A 26,490-nucleotide genomic window follows, 5' to 3' on the forward strand; every position below is an offset into this window, starting at 1 on the left:
TCATAACCCTATATCATCAAATCTTTAACCTCCATGGTATTAGTAACGTAACTCTCCTAGCATTAAGTTTTGAAACAATATTGTATGGCTATATATATAAGAGTTTGCATATATTTGATAGAAGACTATAAGAGTATTTAATTTTATTTTTATTCTCTTTGTTCTCTATATTCTTGCACACTAATTTTTAATAGTTAATAAGTAGTTAGTATATAATAAAGAAACATTTTTATTCCTTGTGTGTCGAAGCACTGAACAGGGGATCGACCTAAAATCATGTCACGACCCCTACCCAAGTTTACGGCACCATACTAGTTGAGTTACTCAAGCAGGGGCTCCCCGGCGAGCGCCATCCAGTAGCCGCCGACGCGGTGGGAATGGCGGGAGTCAGAGCTCGAGCTTGCACCTAGTTACTTAAAGTTGGATTACAGTCATAATCAACTACTTACTCGACGCAGGCCGACGACCGACCACGCCGCCTTCACTTGCTGCTGGCCTGGTTTGCTCCAAACCGGTTCAAAACTCACGAGTCACACCGGTTGGCTCATGCCTCGCTGCTGATTTACGAGTCTCAAATTGTCAACACAATTAGTCAATTGGGAATACGTGCTGGGACGATGGCCACTAATCGCAGGTCCGGGTCCGCGTGCACGTACGATCTCGGCGGGCCGGGCAGCCAGCCGTGGCAAAAGAAAGCTGCCTTGTCACCTGGAAGCGTTGGGTCCATCTCCACTCAGACCAGCGGCACACTAGTGGCAGGTTCGGTTCACTTCCAACACCAGCATTAACAGTGTGGTTGGTTATCGGCAAGAATGAATTCTGAACTTGATAAATACATATAATTTTTTTTAAAATAGGTTTGATTAAAAACACTATTATAATCTGGTTTGTTGATATAAATATACACTTGTAACCTGGCCTTTGAGGGAGCTCAATCCGCAGCCTGGCTCGAATAACGTAGATTTCTATATCTGCTCATGTAGATGTGTCTACTTGTTAGTTTTACAAAATTATCTTTATATGAGCAATTAATTAGAATATCAGCTCTTATATCCGCTTATGCGACCTCAGATTTAATCAACTAAACAGAAACTCAGCTCAGTCTATCCAGACAGATACAACCAATAAAATACTCATCTTTTTAATAACTATGATTCTACTCGGTGTGTATATATGATCCATACAGGTAACACCTCATGTGAATAACCAATCATACTTTGGTCTGATTGGTTGTCTGTATAGGATCAACATTGCCCGACAGATGTGTATAATCTCATAAAAAAATATTTAGTTGTTTGTATATACTGTTTCATCTTGTCTCAGCGGATGCAAATGTACGTCCACATCTTGGCTCGATTAAACTTCACTCCACAGTCTGATCTGATGGATACAAACTCATGCATCCGCTCGTATAGATATGTCCACTTGTCAGTATTACAAAATTATTTTTATGCAAGTAACTAATCACAGTATTAACTCTTACATCTGCTCATATAATCTCAAATTCGTTAAACCAGATAGAAACTTAACTCAGCATGTCAAACATATATAACTAAACAAACACTATTCTTTTTTATAAATATAATTTTTTATACAGCTTTTCCTAGATGCATATACAATAAATACTGGCAACCGATTACACCCTAACAAACTTCCTTCGCCCCTCACAGCACCGTCGTTTGCAAATCGATTCGCAGGAAATCCGCCCGCGTGCAGCGGCCATTTTCCGCGCCGACCCCTCCACTCCACCTCGCTGCCTCTGCCAGCCTGCCTGCCTGTTCGAGTGTTCCTCTCACGGCCTCACCACCCCAACCGCACTAGCCACCACCCCGCCTCAACGAAAAACAACGTGAAATCACACGCGGTCACACTCACTGGCTCACGCCCGTCACACGCCGCGCGACGAGTCGACGACACAACCGGCAGGCACGAACCCGCATTACCCGAGAGCAAGCTCGCGTCCGCGGGGTGGCGATGGTGGGCGGCGGGGGGCGCCGCGCGGCGGCCGCGGCGTGCGGGCGGTGGTGCCTGGTGATCCTGGCCATGGCCTCAGCGCTCGGAGTCTCCGGCCCCGCCTTCTACTGGCGCTACAAGAAGGGGTTCTCCTCCTCCTCCTCCCCAGCTTCCTCAGCCGCGGCCGCGGCGGCATCCTCCTCCCCCTCGTGCCCGCCCTGCAGCTGCGACTGCCCGGCGCCGCTCTCCCTCAAGTCCATCGCCCCCGGTGAGCTGTCCGATTCCGTCCCTCTCATCAGATCTTGCAACTGTCCTCGTCTGATCTGCGTTGGCATGCATCTTAAGCACAATTCATTGGATAAAATTTCGGTAATTAGGTTGGTACTTGTGTTATCAGATGAATGCCGTTGCCTATGTGACTGCGTATGGTACCAGTACCACATGCGTTTGAACAAAGAAACTGATTTAGTTGCGATTTCTTCCTTGAAAGCTTCCGGTTGCATCCAGGTCCACATTTCTGACATGATTTTGCATTTTCCTTCCTTTGCAGGGCTTGCCAACTTCTCAATCACAGGTTTGGGTTCTTCCTTCAGTCCCTTCAGTTGAGGTTCATGAATTTCCAGCGTTCTCGTCATAGCTGGTTGAGTATAGTGGTCGTCCGATCAAAGAATGACGGCAATTGTGGTGAATTTTTCACCGTGTTCGTTTTCCTGGACTGAACAATTCAGTCCGCTGAGGAGTTTTATCTCCCTTTAGTCACTATTTTGATGCGTGTGGTGATTCATATACCTGATGGAGCATTTTTACTAGTATTATTTTTCTTCACTTTTCTGTTACTAAAATGTTCAAACAAATTAGTGCTTATGAAAGTAAAATTCTCTATCCCAATTCGTACTCTTTCTCAAAAATTTACAGAAAAGAAAATCTTTTATTATTTACCCCCAGATTGTGGAACATGAAAAGTTAAATGTTTCCTGTGTGAACCCTAGAAAGCTAACTTAGAAGTAGGTTATAAAACACAATTGCAATTTCTAAGATTGGCTCTCTACTTAGGCATGAAACTTCAGTGATTTGTCTAGTAATACACTCTATTGAATGACCTCTAGACTTGTTAAAAGCATCGTAGCATCACTGAGAAAACGATGTTTTTCCGTTGTCTTTGCTTGGAATTCATAAGGCTGAGGCATTAGGTTATTAGCTATACGTTTACAGTATACCACATATGAAAGCAAATGATGCTGTAAACATTATTGTGTGTTGACATGCTCACATGCATCACATCCACAGAAGCCCAGGAGAAAATTTGTTCTTCCAGACTAGCTCTATTCGGACACTCCAGTGACATGCATTTTGCAACTGAACATGGATTGCTTCCTGCTGTCCAGAGCATCTGCAAATAATTCTTTCACCTACATACTCCTCATTTGGTTGGTACATATGCTTCATCGAGAGAGCACAGATCTTTCTCACCTTGCTGCACAATTAGTTGTTATGCTTCCATCTCATAACCACCCAGACTTCCAAAGCTGGATCTGGTGAAATATTTGAATTACCTTCTTTGCATTATTTTTTATTTCTTTCTGCTTTTTTTCTTCCGTGCACAACTTCCTGACCTTGCTATTGCTGTTATTAACCTATTAAGTATGTTAACTGGATTAAAAAAATTAACATTCGAATTCAAATATGCAGATTGTGGAAAAAATGACCCTGAGCTTGCCAAAGAGATGGAGAAGCAATTTGTTGACCTCCTTAATGAGGAACTCAGGCTGCAGCAGGTTGTAGCTGAGGAGCATAGTCACCACATGAACGCCACTCTTGTTGAAGCTAAAAGACAGGCTACTCAATATCAGCGAGAGGCAGACAAGTGTAATGCGGCCACAGAAACCTGTGAGGAAGCTCGGGAGCGGTCTGAAGCAGCAATTTCAAAGGAGAGGAAACTCACAGGACTGTGGGAACAACGAGCTCGACAACTGGGTTGGAAGGATCCGTGAGCCACAAGCATGTGATAGCTTGTCTAGTTCTGTATCTCTTTTTCTTCGACAGGTAAAATTGTTTCTGGTAGCTGCATGGGTTACATCTTGCAGCCAAACCTAGCGGCGTGGGGTCCACTTGTAATGTTTGTCTATGTAATGACAGTTGCCACAGAAGCATAGTTAATTTTTAGTCTCAACAGTGTAATCTCCTTGCAGCTATAACTAGTATACACTGTCTAAGTATCCCAAGTTTCTGATAGCGCTGTTGAAGACACTGAATTCAGTGTTGTGCTTGTGGATTAGAGGCCAATACTTTAATCTGGATATCGATATGTACACATTTGAAGGTTGAGCTATAGTATTAAGCTGGAGTACGATTTATTTGTTGGCTCATGGAAGTACCTTCAGGATACGATTTTGCTGTTGCCATACAGGAAACTTTCCTGTGAGAGTCGTATAGGCTTAATTGCTTTAAAAATTTACCAGACCCAAACTAGCTCTTAACTGTGATATATTCTGGGATCATTCTGTTTTCATCGTAGATGGACACATGGTGGTAGGTGCAAACTGGTACCTGTTTGTACTCAGTAACGGTTGTTGCCTTGTTGTCACATATGAGTTCCTCCATAGTCATAACATTTGCTTCAAAATATGTGCAAGTTTCTTATATTGGAGTATTCTTAGAGAACTTTTATGAGAGCATGGAGGCATTTCTTTTGGTGTTTACCAAATGACCAATTACTTAGTTTGTGTACATCGGAACTGTTCTTATTTGGTTGAGGTTTTGTTGAAGAAAGAGAGTGCAAAATTGTCGGCAGATTTTGGCCCAAGATAACGAAATGAAAACCTTTGCAAAACCAAAAAAATAAGTTACGGAAAATGGCCCATGCAGGTCTCGAACCTGCGACCTTCGCGTTATTAGCACGACGCTCTAACCAACTGAGCTAATAGGCCAGTTTGATGTATTAAAGTTCTGTATTTATCATATCCATTAAGAAACTGCAGATTAGAATCCAGTGCGCATTTAATTGTTTCTACATTATCATACACGCTTCGGTGTTTTCATCGTCGAAATAATGGAGATCCCATCTTTCTAGCCCATGATTCTGAAACTCATGAGTCGCAAACGCCTCTCGGTCCAGCACTGGATCATCGTAAGGAGCATAAGGTTCTTCTCCCTTGCATTCTTCCTCATTTTCCTCAGGGATCAAGATTTCCGCCTTCTTCCCGGTCTTCTTCTTGATCTTTTTCAACAACTTTTTTGGCTCGAACTCGCCTGTCACCGTGACCTTGTTCTCACTCCTGTCCACCTCGATTGTCTCGACGCCTAGAGAGATGATCGAACGTTACCAGCACGAGAAGGCGTATAATCAGGCTGAGGTATTTTCGTGTAGCTTCTTCACCTTCGATTTTCTCGATGGCACGGCGTACCGATCTTTCACAGGAATCGCAATGCATGTATACTTTCAGTTCTGTCGTGACGCTCTGTGTAGGAAGAGAAGCAGACAGCGTAGCTGAACAGAAATGATCGTGTAAATGGCACGTTAAAATGAACAGAAATTTTTTGCTCACATTCTTAACGCTGGCGTTTTCTTCATCCATCACGCGTAACGAAACTCGACTCGGCGAAATATGATGTCGAAGCTAGATTCCCTGAAATATTGAACACGCAGAGGTGACTGGGAATTCAGATGGACAGAAACGACATCTGTTCTTCTTTGTGGTTTCGAACCAGGATTACCAAACGTACCCAAGCAATGCAAGCCTTTGTAAACCAAGATGGTAAAGAAATCCCCAAGCTTCTAATCTAATCAGAAAAAAGGGGCAGCTTCTAACCACAACCCGCGAGGTTTTTATGCTGTTGTGTTCAAGCCTTGAAAGCTGGAATGCATGTGTCCGAGTAATTCATCGGAAAAAGGCCTGCCTGCCATGCGAAGTTTCCCCACCTGGTTGTGGCGCGCTCCCTCCACGACGGCATCAAAACAGGCCAACGCCGCAATGCAATGCAGACAAGTCTCAAGGGGGATCGAAAACGCCAGATACACCCGGATGAGATGAAACGGCGAAGACAAACGGAACATTCGGAGAAAGGAATGAAGCTTTACCCGGAAGTGGCTTTGGAGAGAAGAGAAGAGAAGAGAAGGCGCAGGCCGATGGAGCTGTTTGGGAAATCGCATTGACCAGCCGGCTTTGTCGGGGGCTGGTTTATCAGGGGACGACACGAGAGAGGCGCGGGAGAAACGTGCCTCATGCCGGCCCGCGGCCTAAATATGCATATCCATGTCGTGACTCCTGAACACCATTGACCCGGCGAGAGAGAGAGAGAGAGAGAGAGAGAGAGAGAGAGAGAGAGAGAGAGAGAGAGAGAGAGAGAGAGAGACGGCGCAAAACCTATTCCGTAGGGATTAGAGAGAGAAGACATATATCCATGTCGAAGGTATGGCGTCAACGCCATCATGCGGAGGCACCATTGCTGCCGTCACACCAATATACATGAGGTTCTTTCTCGCCGCCATCCATCTCCACCATTAGAATCATTATACTAATCCATAAACAATTATCTCTCAGTATACTCTATCACCATATCAAGAAAGTTAATACATTTGCAACTACCATTATATTTATTTCATATCTTTATCACGATAATGTTCTTCCTTAGAGTTACTTATTATTCTATTATTATTGGGATGTGTGAGTAGTTCCTTAGGGACATGTGACGTATAAGCGTCATGTAACACCATATTAGTGTAGATTGGAAAGTAACCTTAACAGAAATGTATCTATACAACTCTTTTCGATTATCTTACTCCTTTTCCAGATTTGTTTGACCAAAAATACAAGGATTGAATCTCAAGTCAAGGTTGCGACTGTGTAGACGGCCCATATGTGATCGAGGATCGATACCAGAGACAACCCTATAGCAGGGAAACACTCTTGCAAAGGAATTATGGTATAAACACAAAGCGAAAGATGTTATTTCAGGACCTTATCTACTAATAGAGGTGTGCGACAATAGCATCGTGTAGTACCAAAAGCATGATTACTATTGTCTAAAAAGGACACACGAAGCCGGGATGATATGGATTATTATGATGTACTCCCAAATGATGAACCATATATATTTACTATGGTTTTTTATTCAATTTTCTAGATAACTTTATGACTATGCGCACCATTAGCTACATGACATTGTTGTGCCATCTGCCCTATTTTTCATAATTCTTACAAGTCTAGTATTATTAATCACATGATCATTTGCTTATTGCAACTTATTATTAGTTTTATTTATATGATTCTGCACTTTAATTATAGGGTTTTGTATTTAGGTATTTCCCTCCCTACTATAACTTACAAATCAGGCTTTACTGTATATTACGCTTTCTCGCGGGATTGATAGTTAAACCTAGAGATACTTTATGGGAAAGAGATTGGTATGCTCCTTTTAGTGATATTGGAGGAGCATTACTATGCTAATCACATGTGGCAAGCATTTTGGTCATCACAATTCTCTTCAAAGTATGAGGGGGCGACACAAAGGGTGGAAACGGGTTGGATCAAGGCCGGGTAGAGTAAGAACGTAACCGACTCAAAACTTGAGATCTCAAACCCGACCCGACCCTAAAATTATTACTGGGTGCAAAACGACCTCTGACCCCGACCCCGACAAGGACCCAAAACCCATGCCCCTTCTCCTTTCCCAATCCCCATATGGAGCATGCACATCTTGCCGCTGCCACCTGCGAGGCTCATTCAATGCACATCCTCACTCTCAATCCCCTCCCCAACCATCAAGGGTGTGACTACGTCACCAACTTCTGTTCTCTCACTGAGTCCAACCCGGAGGCCACCACCGAGCTCCGGTTCCTCGCGTCCTGGTCCAAGGCTGAGGTCGTCGACATGCTCCACAAGCACACGTACCTCGAGGAGCTCACGCAGAACATGTGCGCCTTCATTGTTGCCTTCTCATCGCCGTCGTCCAAGAACCCCACGTCGTCTTGGCCCTCGGCGGCCGGCGCCCTCCGCGGTCAAGGAGCGTGACCACCTCTTCAACAAGACGGTGAGCTCTAACTACACCGTCGGTGTCGCCAACCACACGCTTGCATTCCTCGCAGGTGTTTTCCCATCATCGGTGGCGACGTATTTGACTGCGGCGTCAGGGTATGACGTCAGTGGATCTGCCCCTCTTGCCCACCAAATCTGAGGTGAGCCACGGCTTCCAGACCCTGACCCTCCTGATGGGCGTCCCGAGCTTCACCATCTCTGCTCTCCACCTCCTCCCTCTGCTCCCTCGCCCCAGTCACCCACCTCTCCCTCAGCCTCACGAGAATATGGGATTGATCCAATCAATAGACAAGCGAACGAGCAGCTAAGAAGATAAGTACTCAGGAGACAAGTGGGTTGAGATGTAAAGAAGGTGAGTGGGCTGTGGGCCGAGTACCAAGTTGAGCACTTGCTACTTGGGTAATATTTGAGACTCATGGGGCACCTGCGGTTACAAAATAGGATCTTGATCTAAACCCAATGGCCCTAAGGGATGGTTTCTACACTCGAACCCATTCCTGCTGGGTCTAAAACCCGTGGGGCCCGACCCAACCTGGCCCATTGCCACCCTTAGATGATGCAAGTATTTTGTCTTTAGAAAGAAAGAAAAACACAAGCGGTCTGATGCAAAACTGGAAATGTAAAACCACGATTGCGTGTGTATGTTGCTTTTTTATATAGGAATACGGGTTCCATTAGTCAGCAGTTCCGTGCAGATCGTCCAACTCCAACATAGAAACAAAGTTTGGGGCGTGATCCAGCCATGAGACCGGACTGGAGGACGCCATAACACGAAAATGAAAAGCACCAAATTTGAAGTGATTTCTTTTTCAGACTAGCAACTGCACATGTATCTCACATATGTGAAATTAATTCAGAATATAGCAATCCAAACAAGTAAAAGAATATAAGCATAAAAAAGAATTTACATTAATGATGATCGAATCCATGTGGCTGTGCAACACATAGATAGATAGTGTTGAGGAGATGGTTGTCATCGATCAACGGAGGTGGCCGATGTTGATGAAGTGTGTGCGAGCCGATGAGCGGAGGTAGCTGACGCATATCTGTGAAGGTGATCGATGTGCGAATGGAGTTGAGGCTGTTTCCTATCGATCCGTGTAGGAGGTAGTAGAGACTGGAGACGGTGGCTAGATTCTAGAAATAGAATAAGAGAAGTAAATAGAGCATAATCGTTAAAGATTTTATCGTAGTTTTGAAATAGATGAAGAAAAAGAGACACCGTTGATTGGACTTCAACTTTCATTATGTGATGATCATTTATCTTAATTTAAGTTTCAAAAATAGAGTGATATAAGGAAAGAGAGCACGCTGCAATTGAGGAACACGATTAAGGACGACGCGTGGAGAGTAAGTTGATTGTTAATCAGCTAATTGATTGTGACTTTCCATATTATAGGAGAGAGGAGTAGAAGTGGGATCAACTTTAATTGTGAACCATTTGATTATGTAAAATGTATAGTGAAGATCGTTCGAATCTACCATAACTTGTCTATTTTATAGTAGTATAATGAATTTTAAAGTGAAAGATGATAAGGATGACATGTGGAGAGTAAATTGATTGTTAATCAGCTAATTGATCGTAACTTTCTATATTATATAAGAGAGGAATAGATAGGAGATTAATTTTAATTATAAATCATTTGATTATGTAAGATGTCCAGCAAGGCTCGGCCCATCCACGAGTCGGATCGAAGGATCAAATCGGACTCAAGCCCCCACTGCGCAAGCGTTATCTCCTCGTCTCCACCTTCCTCACCTCCTCCATCAGACACAGTCAGATCTGCCATTCCCGAACCGGAGCCAGCGACGCGGACGCCAGCCATGGAGCCCGGGCTGAGCATCGAGTCCGGGACGGCCATCCGCGTGGCGGTGCTCCCCGTGGGCGGCCCGATCCCTCCGCCGTGCCTGCGCGACTACGCGGCGCTGGTGGCGCGCCACGCGCGCGTCGACCTCGCCTCGCTGCGGCCCTACTACAAGGAGCACCAGAAGAGCCCCTTCGCGCACCAGCCCTGGGACACGGGGTACCTCCGCCTCAAGTTCGTGCTCGGAGGCTGCGTGCCCTCGCCCTGGGAGGACTTCCAGTCCTCGCGCAAGGTGCTCGCTGTCGTCGGCATCTGCCACCTCCCCTCATCCCCCGACCTCGACCGCGTCGCGGCCGACTTCGTCGACGCCGCGCGGTCGTACCCTTCCGCGCTCTCCAACAGATGCTTCGCCTTCTGCCCCACCGACGCGCAGGTACGTGCCTGCTGCTGCCGCGTCTTAAGGATCGCCAGCTCAGCATCTGTGGATCTCATCTCGGTGATCTCCAGTGCGTGTCTGGATCATTTGGTTTCGTGATTGCTCTACTGAGTGTTCCTGTGTCAATGACATGCTCATTTCGTATGAACTTAATTAGCTGCTTCCAAGTGTTCTGAAGGAGTGTGTTACTTGGATGAGATCCGTGTGATCCAATTTGACCCTTGATCAGGCAATCCGGACTGCGCTAATGCACTAATTATAGCTCGAGGGGTGAAAACCCAGTTCAGTTGGTGCTCGAGGGTTTTGATTTTACTTTTGTTGGGTGTTGGCCTATGCTTTACTCTCACTTCACTTACGTTGCATTTTGCTTGAAATTTTAGGCCTAAGTAGTGTGTACTTCTGTGCTTATTCTCATGTAAATCTCTCTCAACATAATGCATCAAAGCATTGGACTTGTCAAACAGAAATGAATGTTGTACCTACCTTGTTTCATGGAAGGAAAGATATGGTTTACTTTAGTGATAAGTTATATACTGCTTTGCTGTTTTGCTGGCTTAGAATCATAGTGCATACCGATGTTGTAATGCACTCTACTTTTGTTGTGTTTGATCACTTCATGCTCCAATGTAATTTGTGTCTGTGTGGCTATTTTTTGTAGTTGGTGGGGAAAAAGAGGGACGATATAATCATATTCCCTCCTTCTGATCAGCAATCGCTGGAACTTCATATGCTTACAATGATCCAAGATCTCGCTGCTTCATTGTTGATGGAGTTTGAGAAATGGATCTTGCGTGCAGAATCCACAGGAACTATTCTAAAGACACCTTTGGATTCACAATCCAGTCTTGGCTCAGACGAGGTTCATAGTTTAGGTGTTCCGAGTATTTTGACCAGTGTATGTTGATGATGTATATGGCCAAAGATTCTATTGCTTATATAAGACTATGCTTCTATATTTTTAGGTAATTAAGGCTAAGAAAAGAAGGCTGGGTCGTGCACAAAAGATAATAGGAGATTATTGCTTGTTGGCTGGATCACCTGTGGATGCTAATGCACATTACACCACATCAATAGAGCTTGCAAGATTGACAGGAGATGTTTTCTGGCATGCTGGAGCCCTTGAGGGTAGTGTCTGTGCATTAGTGGTAAGCTTTCGCATCGAAAGTGGTCCGGTTGTTGAATTATATTCATCTTGATAACTGGCATGTTAACACTGCATTTGAAAATGTCTCCATTCATCACTAAATCTTACTTGACATAAGATTCCTGGCAACCTTCCCATGATTCTTTTAGGTGATTATATTTTGCTTATGAACAGGTAGATAGGATGGGCCAAAGTGACCCTGTTTTGGAGGATGAAGTGAAATATCGCTATTACACCATTATCCAGCTATACAGAAGAGCAACTTTGCAAGATAATGCTCAAAGGTACTGTTTCTGGTGCGCTGTTGTCTTTTTTTAATTTTTGTATGCAAGCCACTTGCCCTTCTGTCCCATAAGGCAGTTTTTCCTCTAGTTCTGTTACATTCAACATAAAGTAAAACCCTTTTGCTTCTTATGAGGTACGCACGAAAGGATTCTAGTTTTCCCATCGTTTTTTATGAGCTGCTGGTATATTAAAGGAAACATACTGATTTCTAAAACTGTTCATTTGTTTCATTGTTGCATTGCTATATTAGAAGTTTCCTGGCCATAATTTTTTTTGGTTTTGAAGAGAACTCATGATGGCCTGAAGGATGTTACGCCCTATCTTGTCCTTGAGTTCATTCGTTTCTTCTTTGCCCTGTCAGTCCCTCCTTTTCTTTTGTTCCTTTATTAGAACTCTGTTAACACCTCTAACTGGATCCAGGACGGCATGTTATACTGAGCTATTTACTTGGCAAATTTACTTAATGCACTAACATTGTACCGTCTTTTTTTGGTTTAGAGTTTCACCTGTGAGCTTTGAGCTTGAAGCTGCGTTGAAGTTGGCAAGATACTTGTGCAGGTGAGTCTCTCACGTGACCACGTGCTTTATTAGCAGTTAATCATGATATAGTGAGATGAGGTTGACGTTGTGTCAAAGCATACTCTACTTAGGGTGAAGTTGTCCACTGTATTTCTTTATCAGGCGGGAACTTGCCAAGGAGGTGTCAGATTTATTAATGGGAGCTGCAGATGGTGCCAAGGCTCTGATCGATGCCAGTGACCGACTGATACTATATATTGAAATCGCAAGACTTTTTGGTACACTTGGTTATAAACGCAAGGCGGCCTTTTTTTCAAGACAAGTTGCACAGTTGTACCTTCAGCAGGACAATGCATATGCTGCTATGAGTGCTATGCAGGTTCTAACCATGACTACAAATGCATACCATGTTCAAAGCCGGAAGGCTTGCCAAATGGACCATGATTCACCCAAGGTGAGATTGCGAAATTGCTATGTACCTGTAGCATATTGAGAATCGATTATTGTTCTCAAATATACTAAACATTGCTGGATTCATGTTTCATTTATAATGCTTGTTTTCTCAAGGAACCTCGTGCTAGCAATACTGATTTAGGAAAAGTGCAACCTCAGTCTATAATGACATTGTTTGAGTCGCAATGGAGTACCCTTCAAATGGTCATTCTAAGAGAGATATTGATGTCATCAATCCGTGCTGCGGATCCCCTCTCATCGTGGAGCACTGCAGCTCGTCTTCTTCGATCATTTTACCCACTCATCACACCTGCTGGTCAGAGTGGCCTGGCAAGCTCACTTGCAAACTCCGCTGATAGGCTTCCAACAGGTACACGTTGTGCAGATCCATGTCTTCCTTTTATCAGGTATGTTTAAGCTCATCACTATTATCATTTTGTTATGTTTGGGGGAAAAAAGAGAATAAATACTGTCAGAACTGCTTTTAAGCTAGAAAGAAGATTATGATAAATTTTGTCTTTTTTTCTTATGACTTTTTTCCCAGGTTGCATTCTTTCCCACTTCACCCTTCACAAAGAGATATAATAAAGCGCAACCCACATAAAAAGGAGTGGTGGACTGGTGCAGGTCCTTCAGGGCCTTTCATTTATACTCCTTTCAGCAAGGCAGGAGTGTCTGGGACTAGCAAGCAAGAGGTTAGTTGGATTGTGGGGGAGCCAGTTCAAGTCATGGTTGAGTTAGCAAACCCCTGCAGCTTTGACCTAGTTGTTGAGAGCATCTATCTCTCTGTTCATTCTAGAAATTTTGATGCCTTTCCAGTTAGTGTTAGTCTTCCACCTAATACTTCAAAATTAGTTCTGTTATCTGGAGTTCCAACAAAAGTCGGACGAATATCAATTCCTGGGTGCATTGTTCATTGCTTTGGTGTTATTACAGAACACCTATTCAAAGAGGTGGACTGTTTGCTCCTTGGAGCTGCACAAGGGCTTGTCCTTTCTGATCCTTTCAGATGCTGTGGCTCTAGCAAGTTTAAGAGTGTCAACTTTCCTAGTATTTCTGTTGTTCCTCCCCTGCCATTATTAGTTGCCAATGTTGTGGGTGGGGATGGTTCTATTCTTCTATATGAAGGAGAAATTCGTGATGTTTTGATTACGCTGACGAATGCTGGAACTTTACCAGTTGAAGAAGCAAATATTGCATTATCTGGGAAGAACCAGGATTCTGTTATTTCGATTGCCCATAGCACATGGAAATCTGCACTTCCTATAAAACCAGGCGGAGAAGTAACATTTGCAGTGACTCTAAGAGCCTGGCATCTTAGCTTGGCAGATTTGGAAGCAGATGGCAGTAGATCTCCTGCAAATTCAAGGAGAACTGCAAGAGAACGAATAAATCCATTCTTGGATATTCACTATGCTGGTAGGTCATCAGTTTCTAACTCTCCTATACTCTTCGTCATCCTTTAAATTCAGCTTCTTTCATAATCTATATGTGCAATCAATGACTCAAATGGTGACAATTGGACATTTGCAATTCTGTTAATTTCTCCTGTTGTAAACTGATGCCTCTCTGTTTACATTTTTTATTAGTACTCCCTCCGTTCAAGAATGTAAGGCGTATTTTGTTTTGAAAAAGTCACCAAAAGTAAATTTGACCGTTAATTTCTCTTATAATATGTCGTCAATTGCTATAAAATCAACATCAAGTACTTTGAAATACAAATCTATTGAAACAAAGTTTGTATACTAAACGTGCATATAATTTGACTAACTATCGGTCAAACCTTATGAAATTTGACTTTTTCGAAACAAAATACGCCTTACATTCTTGAACGGAGGGAGTAGATCTGAAGCATAGATAGCAATAGTTGTTTTGAGTGTAACAGTTGGCTGCTCTATCTGCTTCGATGTTATTCACCTCGCGCTAATGAGCGCTAATTCTTAATCATCTCTACTTCATGGGGTTCCTGTCATGCTCTTGGTCTCGCACCTGGCCACATTCATATTTTCGTCAAGGACAAAGTTATTGATTTATATTTTAGCCCGTGGACAGTTTTTGTTGTAGGTGTTGTTTGTAGTGGTTGCTTCGAAATGACCATCCTGTTTACACTTTAGTCTGTACTTGCAAATATTTGACCGTCTACTCGGCAATATTCTTGTGAGGTGAGTTTTGAACATTATCAATTTGGAGAAGATTTTTTTTTTCTTTATGGCTTCTTACATGCACCCTTTGTTACATAGGAAAAAGTATTGTCATTACGTGGTTTCAAGACTAAATTTGTACTTTGCATTTCAGGTCCTGCTGCTAATTCTGAGAATGGTGAGGTTTCACTTCCACCTGGCAGACGCCTGGTTGTTCCGTTGAATATATGTGTTGTACAGGGCATGCGTCTTGTAAGAGCACGACTGTTGTCCATGGAAATACCTGTCCGATTTAATGAAGCACACTTAAGACCTGTTAGTGGCAAAGATGATATAAGCACTGGAAATGACACGGCATATAGTGATAATAACTTATTGAAGATTGATCCCTATAAAGGAAGCTGGGGGCTCCGCCTTCTGGAACTTGAGCTTTTTAACCCTACTGATGTTGTTTTTGATGTTGATGTTGCTGTACATTTGGATGGCACAAATGTAGATAAAAAATTAATCTCAGAAGATAATGCTTCTGATGCGGCTTGTCACAAAACTAGAATTGATCGCGACTACTCTGCCAGAGTTCTCATTCCTCTTGAAAACTTCAAATTACCTGTTCTTGATGCGTCCTTCTTTGTAAAGGAAAGTGGAAGTGATGAACCTCTTGGATCCAGAGCTGCAGCCATAGCAGAAAGGAAAGCTAAGGCAGAGCTAGACGCCTCTATCAACAACTTGATTTCAAAAATAAAAGTGAAGTGGCATTCTGGTAGAAATAGCTCAGGTGAGCTGAATATCAAAGATGCTATACAGGCAGCATTACAAGCATCTATAATGGACATACTGTTGCCAGATCCCTTGACATTTAGCTTTAAGCTTGCTAAGAATGGAACTGTAACCAATGTTGATGCTTCAAAGGATTCGGACAACCCTGATGATAATTCCAGTCATTCTTCTGACATGAATGTTGTGCCATCTGTTCTGAGGTGTGAAGATCCTATATCTGCTCATGAAATGACCCATATGGAAGTTCAAATTCGCAACAACACAAAGGAAATTATTCAGATGAACCTCAGCATTTCATGCAAAGATGTAGCAGGAGAGAATTGCTTCAACGAAAATAGTGCAACCGTCCTCTGGGCTGGTGAGTGAGTTATCATTATCCTTTCATGCAAGTTTTCTGTGGGCAGCAAATAATCTGTGTAAAGAAACGCAACTCATAGTGCGGCATCAAGACTAACTGTAGGACCAATCGGTTGGGCATTGAGTTTGTATTTTCATTGCCCCTGCATTTCTTCACATGAGCTATACTGATCCTTTTGGACCAATGTGTTTGATTCTGCAGTGTTCCAAACAGGGAAAGAGATATTTATTCATCTTTGCATTATTCAGCGTGAACTACTCTGACAAGTTCTTTTTTCTTTGTAGGTGTTCTTAGTGATATACATCTGGAGGTTCCACCATTGCAGGAGGTAATACATCCTTTTTCTGTGTACTTCCTCATACCGGGTGACTACTCGCTGCAAGCTTCTTCTGTTATAATCGATGCCACCGACGTTCTTCGTGCCCGTGCAAAGGCAGAGTTGCCAGATGAACCCATTCTATGCCGCGGCTCCCCATTCCATATCCGGGTAATTGGTACAGCCTAGACAGATGTCTTTCATAGTTAGTTTAGATACCTCACTTTGTATTGTGACATGTGCAGCCGTGAAATCTTGTACAAGAGCTATCCCCATGTGATTTGTTGGGAGGCGCTTGAAGGCTTCCTTGTAACACAATTGTGTCGTGTACAGTGGAAAAGCATAGTGAATGTTGTTTCAAGCACGGGAATTGCATGTTTGATGATTTTATCATCCTGATTCTTAAATCTGGATGCGGGCTCATATAGCTTTTACTAGCCATTTCCCATGAACATTCGTTTCCATCCTGGTGGTGGTACGAGGAGATGCTGGTACTGGTTCTTTGGCGTTCCTGTCGCATGCGCGACGCTGCACGCCGCGTGCATCGGTGTCAGAATCTACAATATCGAACGAACGTGTACAGAAGAAGTTCGTTACGGCCATCTCCAGTGGGGAAAAAAGCGACTCATGGAGTGAGATGCAGCACATGAGTCGACTCATCCACACATCCACACTGCAGAGCAGCCAAACCATGCACAGGCAGAAGATTCGAATCTAATCTTTGGTTCGAATCTAATAATATTTTATACAGTAAAACAAACTGACTCTGTGTCGAATCGTCACACGAGTGTTTCAAGTTACAGAGAGGGAAGTGATTTTTTATTGACTGTGGGTCTCACGCAATAGTTCGGCACGGTTAGAGAGCGGAGAGGCGATCCGGACGTATCATGTATGGTTTAATTTTTTTTCGTGATGGGTCGACTCACCAGTGGAGACGCTCTAACGCAATAAGTTACCCGATGGTAACCGGGTTCCCCGGCTCGGGTGAAGCGGAGGCCAGCACGCCGAGTCGCGGAGCGATCAGCGCTACCGCTAGCCTACGGGCGCGCCGAACGGAACGGCTCCGTCGCGCGCTTCTGACTGAACCAACCCGGGTCCGCGTGCCCTCGTCGTTTCCTCAGTCATCTTGGCTGTGACAGGCGTTCCACTTCCACCAGAGACTCACCGTACGGGGCCGGCCAGCCCCACCGAACTGCGTTGCCGCCTGCAAAGCATCAGGAATCAGTCGCAGGCGGCCGCACGTCTCCAAGATTTCGCCGCCGGCGTCCGGGTCATCCAGTAACACCAGTTTCAGACTGCCATTCTCATCAGAGTTCAGACACCACCTTCACATTTTGCTGACTGGGATTTTACTGCACTCCCATGGTGCAACCGGCCTCGCCCCAACGAAGCTAAAGGGTTTCCATACAAGCTGAAACGAGCCAGCAGTCAAGCTATACGATGGATGCAAACATCTCATCCAAATCGTGACACGGTTTTTACGATACCCAAAAAGCATTCTATGGACCATACGCTGTACTAAGTAAGCAGATAAGGTACTAAGTAAGCAGACACGCACAGGGTTCAAATTTTCACGATTTTTTTAATAAGAATTTTCACGATTTCAAGCTCTGCAAGTAATCCAAGTCGACTTCCTAGTACATGGCAGATGTGAAAAAAAAGGCTAGGCAGCATCAAAATCTTAAGATCAAAGCTTTCCGGGCCCTGGAAGTTGTAGTCACCATCGTCTTAAGCGGCAGTAAAAGACTTCTTCCCCGCTGACCCCGCCGGAATGACTTTGAGCACATTGAACCTCACGGTCTTTGACAGTGGCCTGATATAAAAACAACATAATCACTTCAATGGATTTTGGGGGAGGGCAAAATGCCATAAGGGCCATAATGGAGATTTCATGTCAAACAGTTCACTGTTACATTGAGCATAAACAAAGGCAATTGCATTTTGAACAATCACGAAATCATGCTATCCAGGTACCGCGTTATAAAAGCAGATCACTCAAAAAACATGTTTTACCTGCACTGGCCAATGATTACATAATCTCCTTCCTTCACACGGAAGCATGGTGAAATGTGCGCAGGGATGTTGGAGTGCCTCTTCTCATACCTATGCAAACACCAAATAAATGGTTAGTTTACCGAACAGTCGGTATGTAGCAATTCAGCAACTTCAGGCGGATAATGAAGAATTGCTTGCCTCTGGTACTTCTTGACAAAGTGAAGATAATTCCTGCGGACAATGATGGTTCTGTTCATCTTAGCACTGTGGCATGTTCCAGCTATGAGACGACCCCTGATAGACACAGTGCCAGTGAACGGGCATTTCTTATCAATGTAGGTTCCTGCAACCAAGGAAAAAAGATCAAAGATTTGTAAATCACAGTTGATTTAAAAGAGTAGAAAAAGTGCCAAGCACCTAAACAGTCTAACAAGGTTACAAGAATGATTTCATCAATGGAGCAATGAAAAAAAACTAGCAACACTCTTACCTACTTAAATAAAGATTCATAATCGAAAATGACTACTAAGAACTATGTTAAGCTCCAGATTCAGTGCATACACCAACAAATGCTACAGATATTACAATGGAACATATAGTAAGAATTCACATCCATCATGATGTACAACTTCTAGTGTGGCATCAGACATCCAAGGAAGAATTAACCAGCATAAGCTCTCAAGCCTGGCAAGGAGAAAGCTCTAAGGCGGCCACTGTGAATGTTTAGAGAAACAAACCTTCCCTTTTATTATCATCGCCATATGAGCAAGTATATTTAACTGTTGATCCAAGCACTGATAGTAATTAAAGACAACTTGCTATTGAATTGCGTCCCCAAGCTTCAATGCCTAAATCTGTTATCTTTTCTTTGAAAGACCTTACTCTGATAACTGATGACTCAAATTTTGGACCAGTTATAATCTACAGGGGCAGCTAACGGAAAAAGGAGGTTCTGAAAACATGCAAATCATGCTATCCTATTTTAACGAAAGCATACACAAATAAAAACAGCAAAATTTAGTCAAGTGGTGAATCACCAATCTAATACACAGCAGTCAGCAACTACATCAAGCAGTCTGTATTACCCTAAAAGCTAAAAGAGGTCACCAGCAAAGGGGTTGAACAAGAAATGACTTCAGACCTTCAATGGCTTCCCTTGGAGTCTTGAACCCAAGGCCGATGTTCTTCCAGAACCTGTTCCCTCCCTTGCCAGGCTTCTTCCCCTTGGTGGTCTTCTTGGGACTGGATTCCAAAACAAGTCATAACCCTCGCACCCAAAACGAATGTAACAAACGCAGATATAGCCGCTTGCTCTTACCAGAGGAACACCTTAGGCTGCTTCAAGAAAGCCTTCTCGGTCTGCAGAGACAATAGATCGAAGATGTTTAATACCGAATTACCGATACTAATCAAATCCATCAACTCGTATGCACGGCTACACCAAAACTAACGCAACGATATCAACTTTTGGATCATAGCCAGTGCCTGAAGCAGCGCAGACTCGTGTATTCCACACTCCACAGCAAAATCCATCCTTCACAGCACAACCATCTAATCATTCGAAGGATGAGGCTAAAATGCTACATGAGACTTCTTGGTTCCGATCGCAAGCACGAGACGTGCCGCTCCCTCCAAAACCACAGTGCTAAGAAGCATCCACCTCGAGCCACAAGGCCGTGCGTAGTCGTACTAGACTCGCAGCTCTACCGAATGACACGAGATCTGGCACAATCAGGCTCGTGCAGCAACGGAAACAAGGGGTTCCGAAAGGCGTCTCACCTGCTCCGCCATGGTCGCCGCGCTAAGGTGGAGTCGCCGGTGCCCGGTGGTGAGGGACCCGATGCGGCGGCGGCGGCGGCGGCGCGAGCTGCGGAGAAGAAGAAATGCCCCAGGCTTAAAACCCTAGCCTCTTCTCTGCTTAAATGAATGGAGGAGTCGGAAGTGGGCTGGATTTAGTGGGCTTTTTCTGAATTCAGGTCTCTTCTGAGTTTAAAAATACTATAAATCCTCAAAAGTCCTTAAAAGCTCCTAAGCCGTAGGTGAAGTCATATTCTATATACATGCAAATTTCGAATTCAAATTTGATTCCGTTTGTGAGATAAAAAAACAAATTAGAGGCGCAATAGCACAACATGACAAAATTTGTTTTTGGATCTGAAATTTCTCTTTTAATCTCTCAAATAGAATCGGATTTGAACTTGAAATTTTGCATAACTGTATACTTCTAAGATTTTCTTTAAAACTTCTAAGTAGGTTTTATAGCAAATTTGCATCATTTTCAGCTGATATGCGCCCATCAATTTCTTACCGCTGTATCATCCTTTATCATTGTGTCCACATCTTGCAACATCGTCATTTGTTTTTGTTGCCGCCGGCTTAAGAGGCAAATCATTGCACGGCGGTGAACTACGACCTTGCTTGAACAGGATCTGTTCTATAGGATCGTACCGCTGCATTGCATGGCGGTGAACTGACACATTTATAAAGGGTTTACGGTGACAGGAAAAAGAAGAAGAGAAGTCTCTCGAGCGAAATTCGTGTGGCGCTTTGAACATCCCCGCTGGTCCTGGCTTCCAGGTCGACGCCACCACGCCAGCCTCACAGCGTCCCTTTGCATTCCGTCGCATCACGGGCGCGCCCCGACCAGCACTAGCGGGCACTGTGAGACTAGTCGTGGGCACGAACGCGCGCGTGCCCGGGGACGCCGCCATGCCCCGATATATGCGAACAGGCACGGTCCTGAGCTCGCCAGTAGGTCCAGTAGGCTGCCGCTGCTGGTGCTAGGCGGAGAGGAGAGGAGGGGAGGGCGGCATGGCGGGGGAGGAGGAGGAGGGCCGGGTCCGGGGCGGGTGAAGGCGGGGAGCCGGCCGCTGTGGGTGGGGCTGGCGGCGATGGTGTGGGTGCCGGTGGTGCGTGTTCCTGCTCTACTCGCACGCCGTCAAGGAGGCGCTCGGGTACGACCAGTGGACGCTCACCATGCTCGGCGTTGGCAACGACATCGGCGAGAACGTTGGCCTCCTACCAGGGGTGCTCACCAACCGCATGCCGCCGTGGCTCATCCTCGTCATCGGCTCCGTCTGCGCCTTTTTCGGATTCGCCACGCTATGGCTCGCCGTCACCAAGACACTCATCATTCCCTACTGGGCGGTAAGCGCGCTCAACTCCCCCTTTTCCTCTTCTATTTCCCTTGGATCGATCCAGTTTGTGATATATGTGCTTCCCTTGCATGCTATTTGCCTTTAATTTTGCTTGGTTTGATGAGTGCTCTCATGCCATGGTTGTTGGCTTATTACATGCACCTATACTGAATCATGCTATAATTGAGGAGGGTTTGTCAAATAAATAATCGAATAAGGACAGAAGCTGCATTTTTTCCTCAAACGTGCAAGAGAGTTGCATGTCATTTCATTAATAGAAGAAAAAAAGTTAGGTTACACATTACAGACCCTAACTGCCTACATGATACATTACAGACCCTAACTGCCTACATGATACAATACAAACAAATGCGCCACAAAAAACAAGGAGGACGACCCGATCCTAGACCAACCAGGCAGCAGACTTCGGAGCTCTTTAGCTCCAGCTGCACACCACAAGACACCCTCATCCGACACAGCCTGCAGAACCTTGTTCAAATCCGAAGAAGCACCATTGAAAACACAATTGTTTCGGTGTTTCCATAGCTCCCAAGCGACTAAAATTACCAAAGAGTTAGCCCTTTTCTATGTTGTTTGTCCACCCTTTTAAGAACCCCTCACCATCAAATTGAAAAAGAGTTGATGCCAGGCTGCAGCGCCACTGTTTGTAGACCAATCTTCTGAAGGACATCAAACAACACCTGCCTAGCGACGATGCAAGAAACCAGAAGGTGTTGGATGGTTTCATCTTCCTGATCACAAAGAGGACAGCTCGGTGGATGAGGCAACCCACATTTGGCCAATCTGTCCGCCGTCCAACACCGGTTGAGGAGCGCAAGACATAAAAAGAACTTGCATCGCAAATCGTTTCATGTACATTTGGCCAATCGTTAGACGAAGAAAACACGACAGAACACGGCCATTTCATGTACACACAAATCTCAAGTGTGGTTCTCGGTGTATACCTTATGGTAGCTACAATACTTGGTGATACTCTAAAGCTAAGTGAGGCTGTCACATACCTTTTGTTTGGTATAGTGATACTTTTGCTCCTTGCTCCACTGGCAATACCAATAAAGATGACAATTTATCCAAAAAAGCAAACAAAGGAACAGCCCAGCACCCTTGCTCCATCTTATTCAACTGATAGTTTGTCTGGTCCGGATCCAGAGAATTCCGAACCCCTTCTGGGCAGCACCTCAACAACACTTGTTACAGGCACCAATGAATCTGATGAGAGTACTGATTTGGATCTGTTGTTGGCTGAGGGTGAGGGAGCAGTGAATTTGAGAAGGAAAAGAGGGCCGAGAAGGGGGGATGATTTCACATTTCGTGAAGCCTTAGTAAAAGCGGACTTCTGGCTACTGTTTATTGTATACTTTTGTGGAGTTGGCACAAGAGTCACTGTTCTAAACAACCTGGCTCAGATTGGAATGGCTGCTGGTGCTAATGACACAACTATTCTGTTATGCCTCTTCGGTTGCTGCAACTTTGTTGGCCGTATCCGAGTGGATCTATCTCTGAATATTTCGTAAGGTAAGCTCCCTCCAACTAGTTTGCAACAACTTTATTTATATCATTTTACATCTGTGTATCACGGATACCATGTAGTACTAGCAGCTAATGTAAGCTTGAGGGCTGATGCTTTAAGGTTTCTGTCCTTACTGTGGTGGACTGATATTACTCCATGTCACACCATTGTTACTTGAGCATTGCTGCAGTTCTGCTAACTCCTAACATAACAACGAGCCACTAAGACATACCGGATCTCTATCTCTACCAGTTCTTTTGCATATCTTTTTTTTCTTTTAACACTCCATCATTCACAAATAATTAGATCTATTTTTTTATTTTTAGAAAAGTTGTATAAAAGTATGAGCTGCTACTTCTGAAAAAATTATGACTGAGACCTGATATTCTCTAGGTCAAGAATGCTCCCTCGTCGTTTTTGGATGATGTGTACACAAATAATTATGGTGATAACTTTCCTGCTCTTCGCGACTGGTCTTCATAGCTTGATTTATGTTTCGACAACATTTCTGGGGATATGCTACGGGGTCCAATTCGCCGTCATCATACCGACTGTCTCAGAGCTTTTCGGTCCGAAGGACTTTGGGTTGATGTACAACTTCACGCTGATGGTGAATCCGCTTGGTGCATTCTTTTTTCAGCTCTTGCTGATGGTGAATCCGCTTGGGGCATTCTTTTTTTCAGCTCTTCTTGCTGGCTATATCTATGACAAGGAGGCAGCGAAGCAGCACCCAGGTGTGCTAGAACCTTCAAACTGCTTTGGGCCCGACTGTTTCAGGCTTACCTTCTATGTTTGCACCATCGTGTGTTGCTGCGGAACCCTAGTGAGCGTGCTCTTCATAGCGAGGATAAAGCCGGTCTACCAGATGCTTTAGGCAAGCGGATCGTTCAGACATCCTCGGAGCCAGCAACAGCAGGCTCCACTGATGCATATACGATCACATGATGAAGGAACTTGGACATTTGAGAATGCAAACACAATATTTTTTTAGTAAATTATCAGCTGCACAGCTGGGTGTCTATAGTTGCCTTCTTGTTTGATCAAATTTCAGTGTTGTGTTGCCCTATGGGCGCTTGATTCGCCCCTGTTGTAGGGGGGAGTCATTTTTATTTCATTTGTCCCCGTTCTGTAGAGGTTGCCAGACTAGTACATAGCATACAGCCATTCATCTCTGGCACACACAATCGGACGAGAACTTGGTATATATATGGCAAAGCTCTTGTACGTCAGGAAGTTTGAGGATGTTGTGCCATGATTGTATCTTTCTGCATTGCATTGTCCTGATATCCTGGATGTGCTTATTCTTCCTTCTATTTTCCGATTAAGTGTACTGAAGAAAACACTTACTGACAGAATTATGATATTTTTACAGTCACCATTTTCCCCCAGAACAATATCTTCCATTTCCTCTCATGTCAGTCTAGCTGGCTGAAACATATGGAACCCTGATGATGCTTCGATTGAAAAAACGGAGGAAAGTCCTGAGCCAGCGGACGAAGGCCTCGTGTTAGTCTGGCGATCGAACTTTCCTTTGACCGACTCGATGCACTCCACTCAGTAGGAACATGTTGCAGTTTGCAATCTGCAGAGCCAGATCCTGCCAGTCTTCCAAAACCGGCGGCGCCACCGTGCCAGTCGGCGTGGACCACGCCGCAGAGCACACTAATCTCCGGCGACTCGCTCACGGCTGGGACCCGAGGAAGCGAGCCCCAAGTCTCATGGAGAGAGGGGAGGGTCCGGAGGCTGTTGTCCGGGGGACGCGGGGATCGTCGACGCAGGACGGGGCGTTGTCAGCAGATGCCGTGGCAGGAGAAATCTCACACGTACAAATCATTGGCCCCTTCTCATGCAGCAGTTCCCCGGTGGTACCGTCCAGGTGTCAATGCACCTGGGTCCCGCCTCACTAACTTATCGCTTTGATTCACTTATTGCTCACCGGAATGCTTATCAAATGGGCGTAGACGTGGTTTAGTGGTAAAACCGTGGGAGATTCCTACGCTTATGACTGCCACTTTCTCTCACTCTCATCTAGTGTTTCTTAGATAATTTTGTAGTGTTTATACATAAAGGTATTGTTGCTCTCGAGGACGAGAAAGATAACCATGCCTGTGATTAACAACTCTCTAGGGCGGATGTAAACCAAAATATTAGGGACCTTATCGAACTATGTTACTAAAATAAATTGGATCGTGTACATACAATCGGTAGATAAAACTAATTTCGTACAGAAATATAAGGGGAAAAAATGCAAAACACATGAAACATAAAGAATAAAAGACAGATAAGCAACATGGTCATACCAAACCAATAGATAACATCATAACACGTGACGGTAGCATATTATTCATCTTGAGAAACAATCTGTACACAAAACATTGAACATGGTATATTAGCAATATAATAATTTCTTTTTAGCTAGTTTCAAATGATTATAAACATGGTTGATTTGTGCTCTGATCAGTGTATGGAATGCTATTAATATTAGCATTACTTGAAAAATATGTGAGCAATCTTCTTTTATTCATATCGACACATGAAAACCTAGAGATTTATGAGAAATAATGCAACATTAATCACAATTCACAAATGGTAAAATATAAATCACAAATATGTGACCAGTGAGCATTTTTTATACCTCATGCGCCGTTGCCCGCCTGCTTGCACCACGTGCGCCGGCCACCCACACGTGGACTCGCCCGTAGCCCGTGGCCAGCCAGCGCACCGGGCGCCCACCTTCCTGCACACCGTGTCGCCCACTCGCCTACTTGTCTACTCGTCAGCTGCCCACTCGCTTGCATGCCTGGTGCCTATGCACCGTCGCCGACTCGCTGCCCGCCTGCCCTCACCATGAATTTTGGAATTAGGGATTGGGAGATTGAGGAATCAGGGATGAGAATATAATCATGAAGTGAAATTGGGTAGACTGATTAGCTAGGATTTAGGAAAGGCTAAAAAGGTAGATGTGGGTCGTGGGCTGGATGGTTGGCCTAGGTGCTCTTCCTCTGTTCCTTGGTAGCTCCCAGTGCTAGGTGCTCTTCCCCTTCTGGTTTTAGCCCAGTTGGCATAGGTGAGCTCTGCTTCTTATTACTCAGTAGCTCTCAGGTGCTCATCCTCTGTTCCTCGTCTAACCATGCCATTGAAGGAGGCTTAGGGGGGAGCCAGCTAGCTGGGTGGCTTGAGCCCCCACCCTTATAGACCCGTCACTGATAACATTATATAGACGCACGGTAGAGCGTCATATCAAATCAAGGGAGGACTATTTTGCAAGTAGGTGGCGATCAAGTGGCCTTGTGGTGGTGACGGTGAGAATTGTAGCAGTCGACAAACGCAGAGCCATGGATGGAGGTCGGCAAGATGAGCCTGTGTAGTAGCTACCCAATATAGAGGCTAGTGAGATGAGTACAAATCCGTAGAGGAAGGTTGACAAGGTTCTCTACCCAAGTCCTAAAAGAATGTTTCAAAAGAATGGGAGGTACAAGTTGAGGTTGGCCAACACTAAGCTCCACCTCGTGCACACATAATGAAATACGCCGTTCACCTTTTGTCTGAATGATTTAGGCATTTTCATCACCCAATTTGTTTGGTTGTTGAATCAGATCCCCTTC

General features: G+C 44.5%; 4 protein-coding genes and 2 non-coding genes across 6 annotated transcripts; 2 read left to right on the top strand and 4 right to left on the bottom strand.

The window, feature by feature from the left end:
* The first annotated feature begins 1,661 nt into the window (after positions 1-1,661).
* On the top strand, positions 1,662-4,307 carry LOC133924528 (uncharacterized). Its single transcript, XM_062370107.1, has 3 exons — positions 1,662-2,221; positions 2,504-2,527; positions 3,643-4,307. Exons 1-3 carry the CDS (start codon positions 1,975-1,977, stop codon positions 3,942-3,944), a joined length of 573 nt encoding a protein of 190 aa, XP_062226091.1. The 5' UTR covers positions 1,662-1,974; the 3' UTR covers positions 3,945-4,307.
* Positions 4,308-4,806: 499 nt separating this feature from the next.
* TRNAI-AAU (transfer RNA isoleucine (anticodon AAU)) lies at positions 4,807-4,880 on the bottom strand. Its single transcript has one exon. It is a non-coding gene; the product is annotated as a tRNA-Ile (tRNA).
* A 37-nt stretch (positions 4,881-4,917) lies between these two features.
* Positions 4,918-5,528, bottom strand: LOC133925536 (heavy metal-associated isoprenylated plant protein 19-like). The gene is made up of 4 exons (XM_062371432.1): positions 5,499-5,528; positions 5,330-5,411; positions 4,975-5,253; positions 4,918-4,925 (listed from the first exon to the last, which is right to left on the bottom strand). The coding sequence occupies exons 1-4, from the start codon at positions 5,526-5,528 to the stop codon at positions 4,918-4,920; spliced, it is 399 nt and encodes a 132-aa protein (XP_062227416.1).
* A 4,155-nt stretch (positions 5,529-9,683) lies between these two features.
* LOC133924530 (trafficking protein particle complex II-specific subunit 120 homolog) lies at positions 9,684-16,586 on the top strand. Its single transcript, XM_062370108.1, has 10 exons — positions 9,684-10,226; positions 10,888-11,088; positions 11,192-11,374; positions 11,548-11,657; positions 12,157-12,216; positions 12,340-12,631; positions 12,745-13,037; positions 13,175-14,049; positions 14,926-15,906; positions 16,191-16,586. The coding sequence occupies exons 1-10, from the start codon at positions 9,813-9,815 to the stop codon at positions 16,409-16,411; spliced, it is 3,630 nt and encodes a 1,209-aa protein (XP_062226092.1). The 5' UTR covers positions 9,684-9,812; the 3' UTR covers positions 16,412-16,586.
* Positions 16,587-17,786: 1,200 nt separating this feature from the next.
* On the bottom strand, positions 17,787-20,162 carry LOC133924531 (small ribosomal subunit protein uS17-like). The gene is made up of 6 exons (XM_062370109.1): positions 19,997-20,162; positions 19,536-19,576; positions 19,359-19,459; positions 18,416-18,560; positions 18,236-18,325; positions 17,787-18,035 (listed from the first exon to the last, which is right to left on the bottom strand). Exons 1-6 carry the CDS (start codon positions 20,006-20,008, stop codon positions 17,951-17,953), a joined length of 474 nt encoding a protein of 157 aa, XP_062226093.1. The 5' UTR covers positions 20,009-20,162; the 3' UTR covers positions 17,787-17,950.
* Positions 18,856-18,976, bottom strand: LOC133925725 (small nucleolar RNA SNORD14). The gene has a single exon (XR_009910993.1). It is a non-coding gene; the product is annotated as a small nucleolar RNA SNORD14 (small nucleolar RNA).
* Positions 20,163-26,490: the final 6,328 nt, after the last annotated feature.

The sequence above is a fragment of the Phragmites australis genome, chromosome 7 (genome assembly GCF_958298935.1).
Source record: "Phragmites australis chromosome 7, lpPhrAust1.1, whole genome shotgun sequence".
Lineage (NCBI taxonomy): Eukaryota > Viridiplantae > Streptophyta > Magnoliopsida > Poales > Poaceae > Phragmites > Phragmites australis.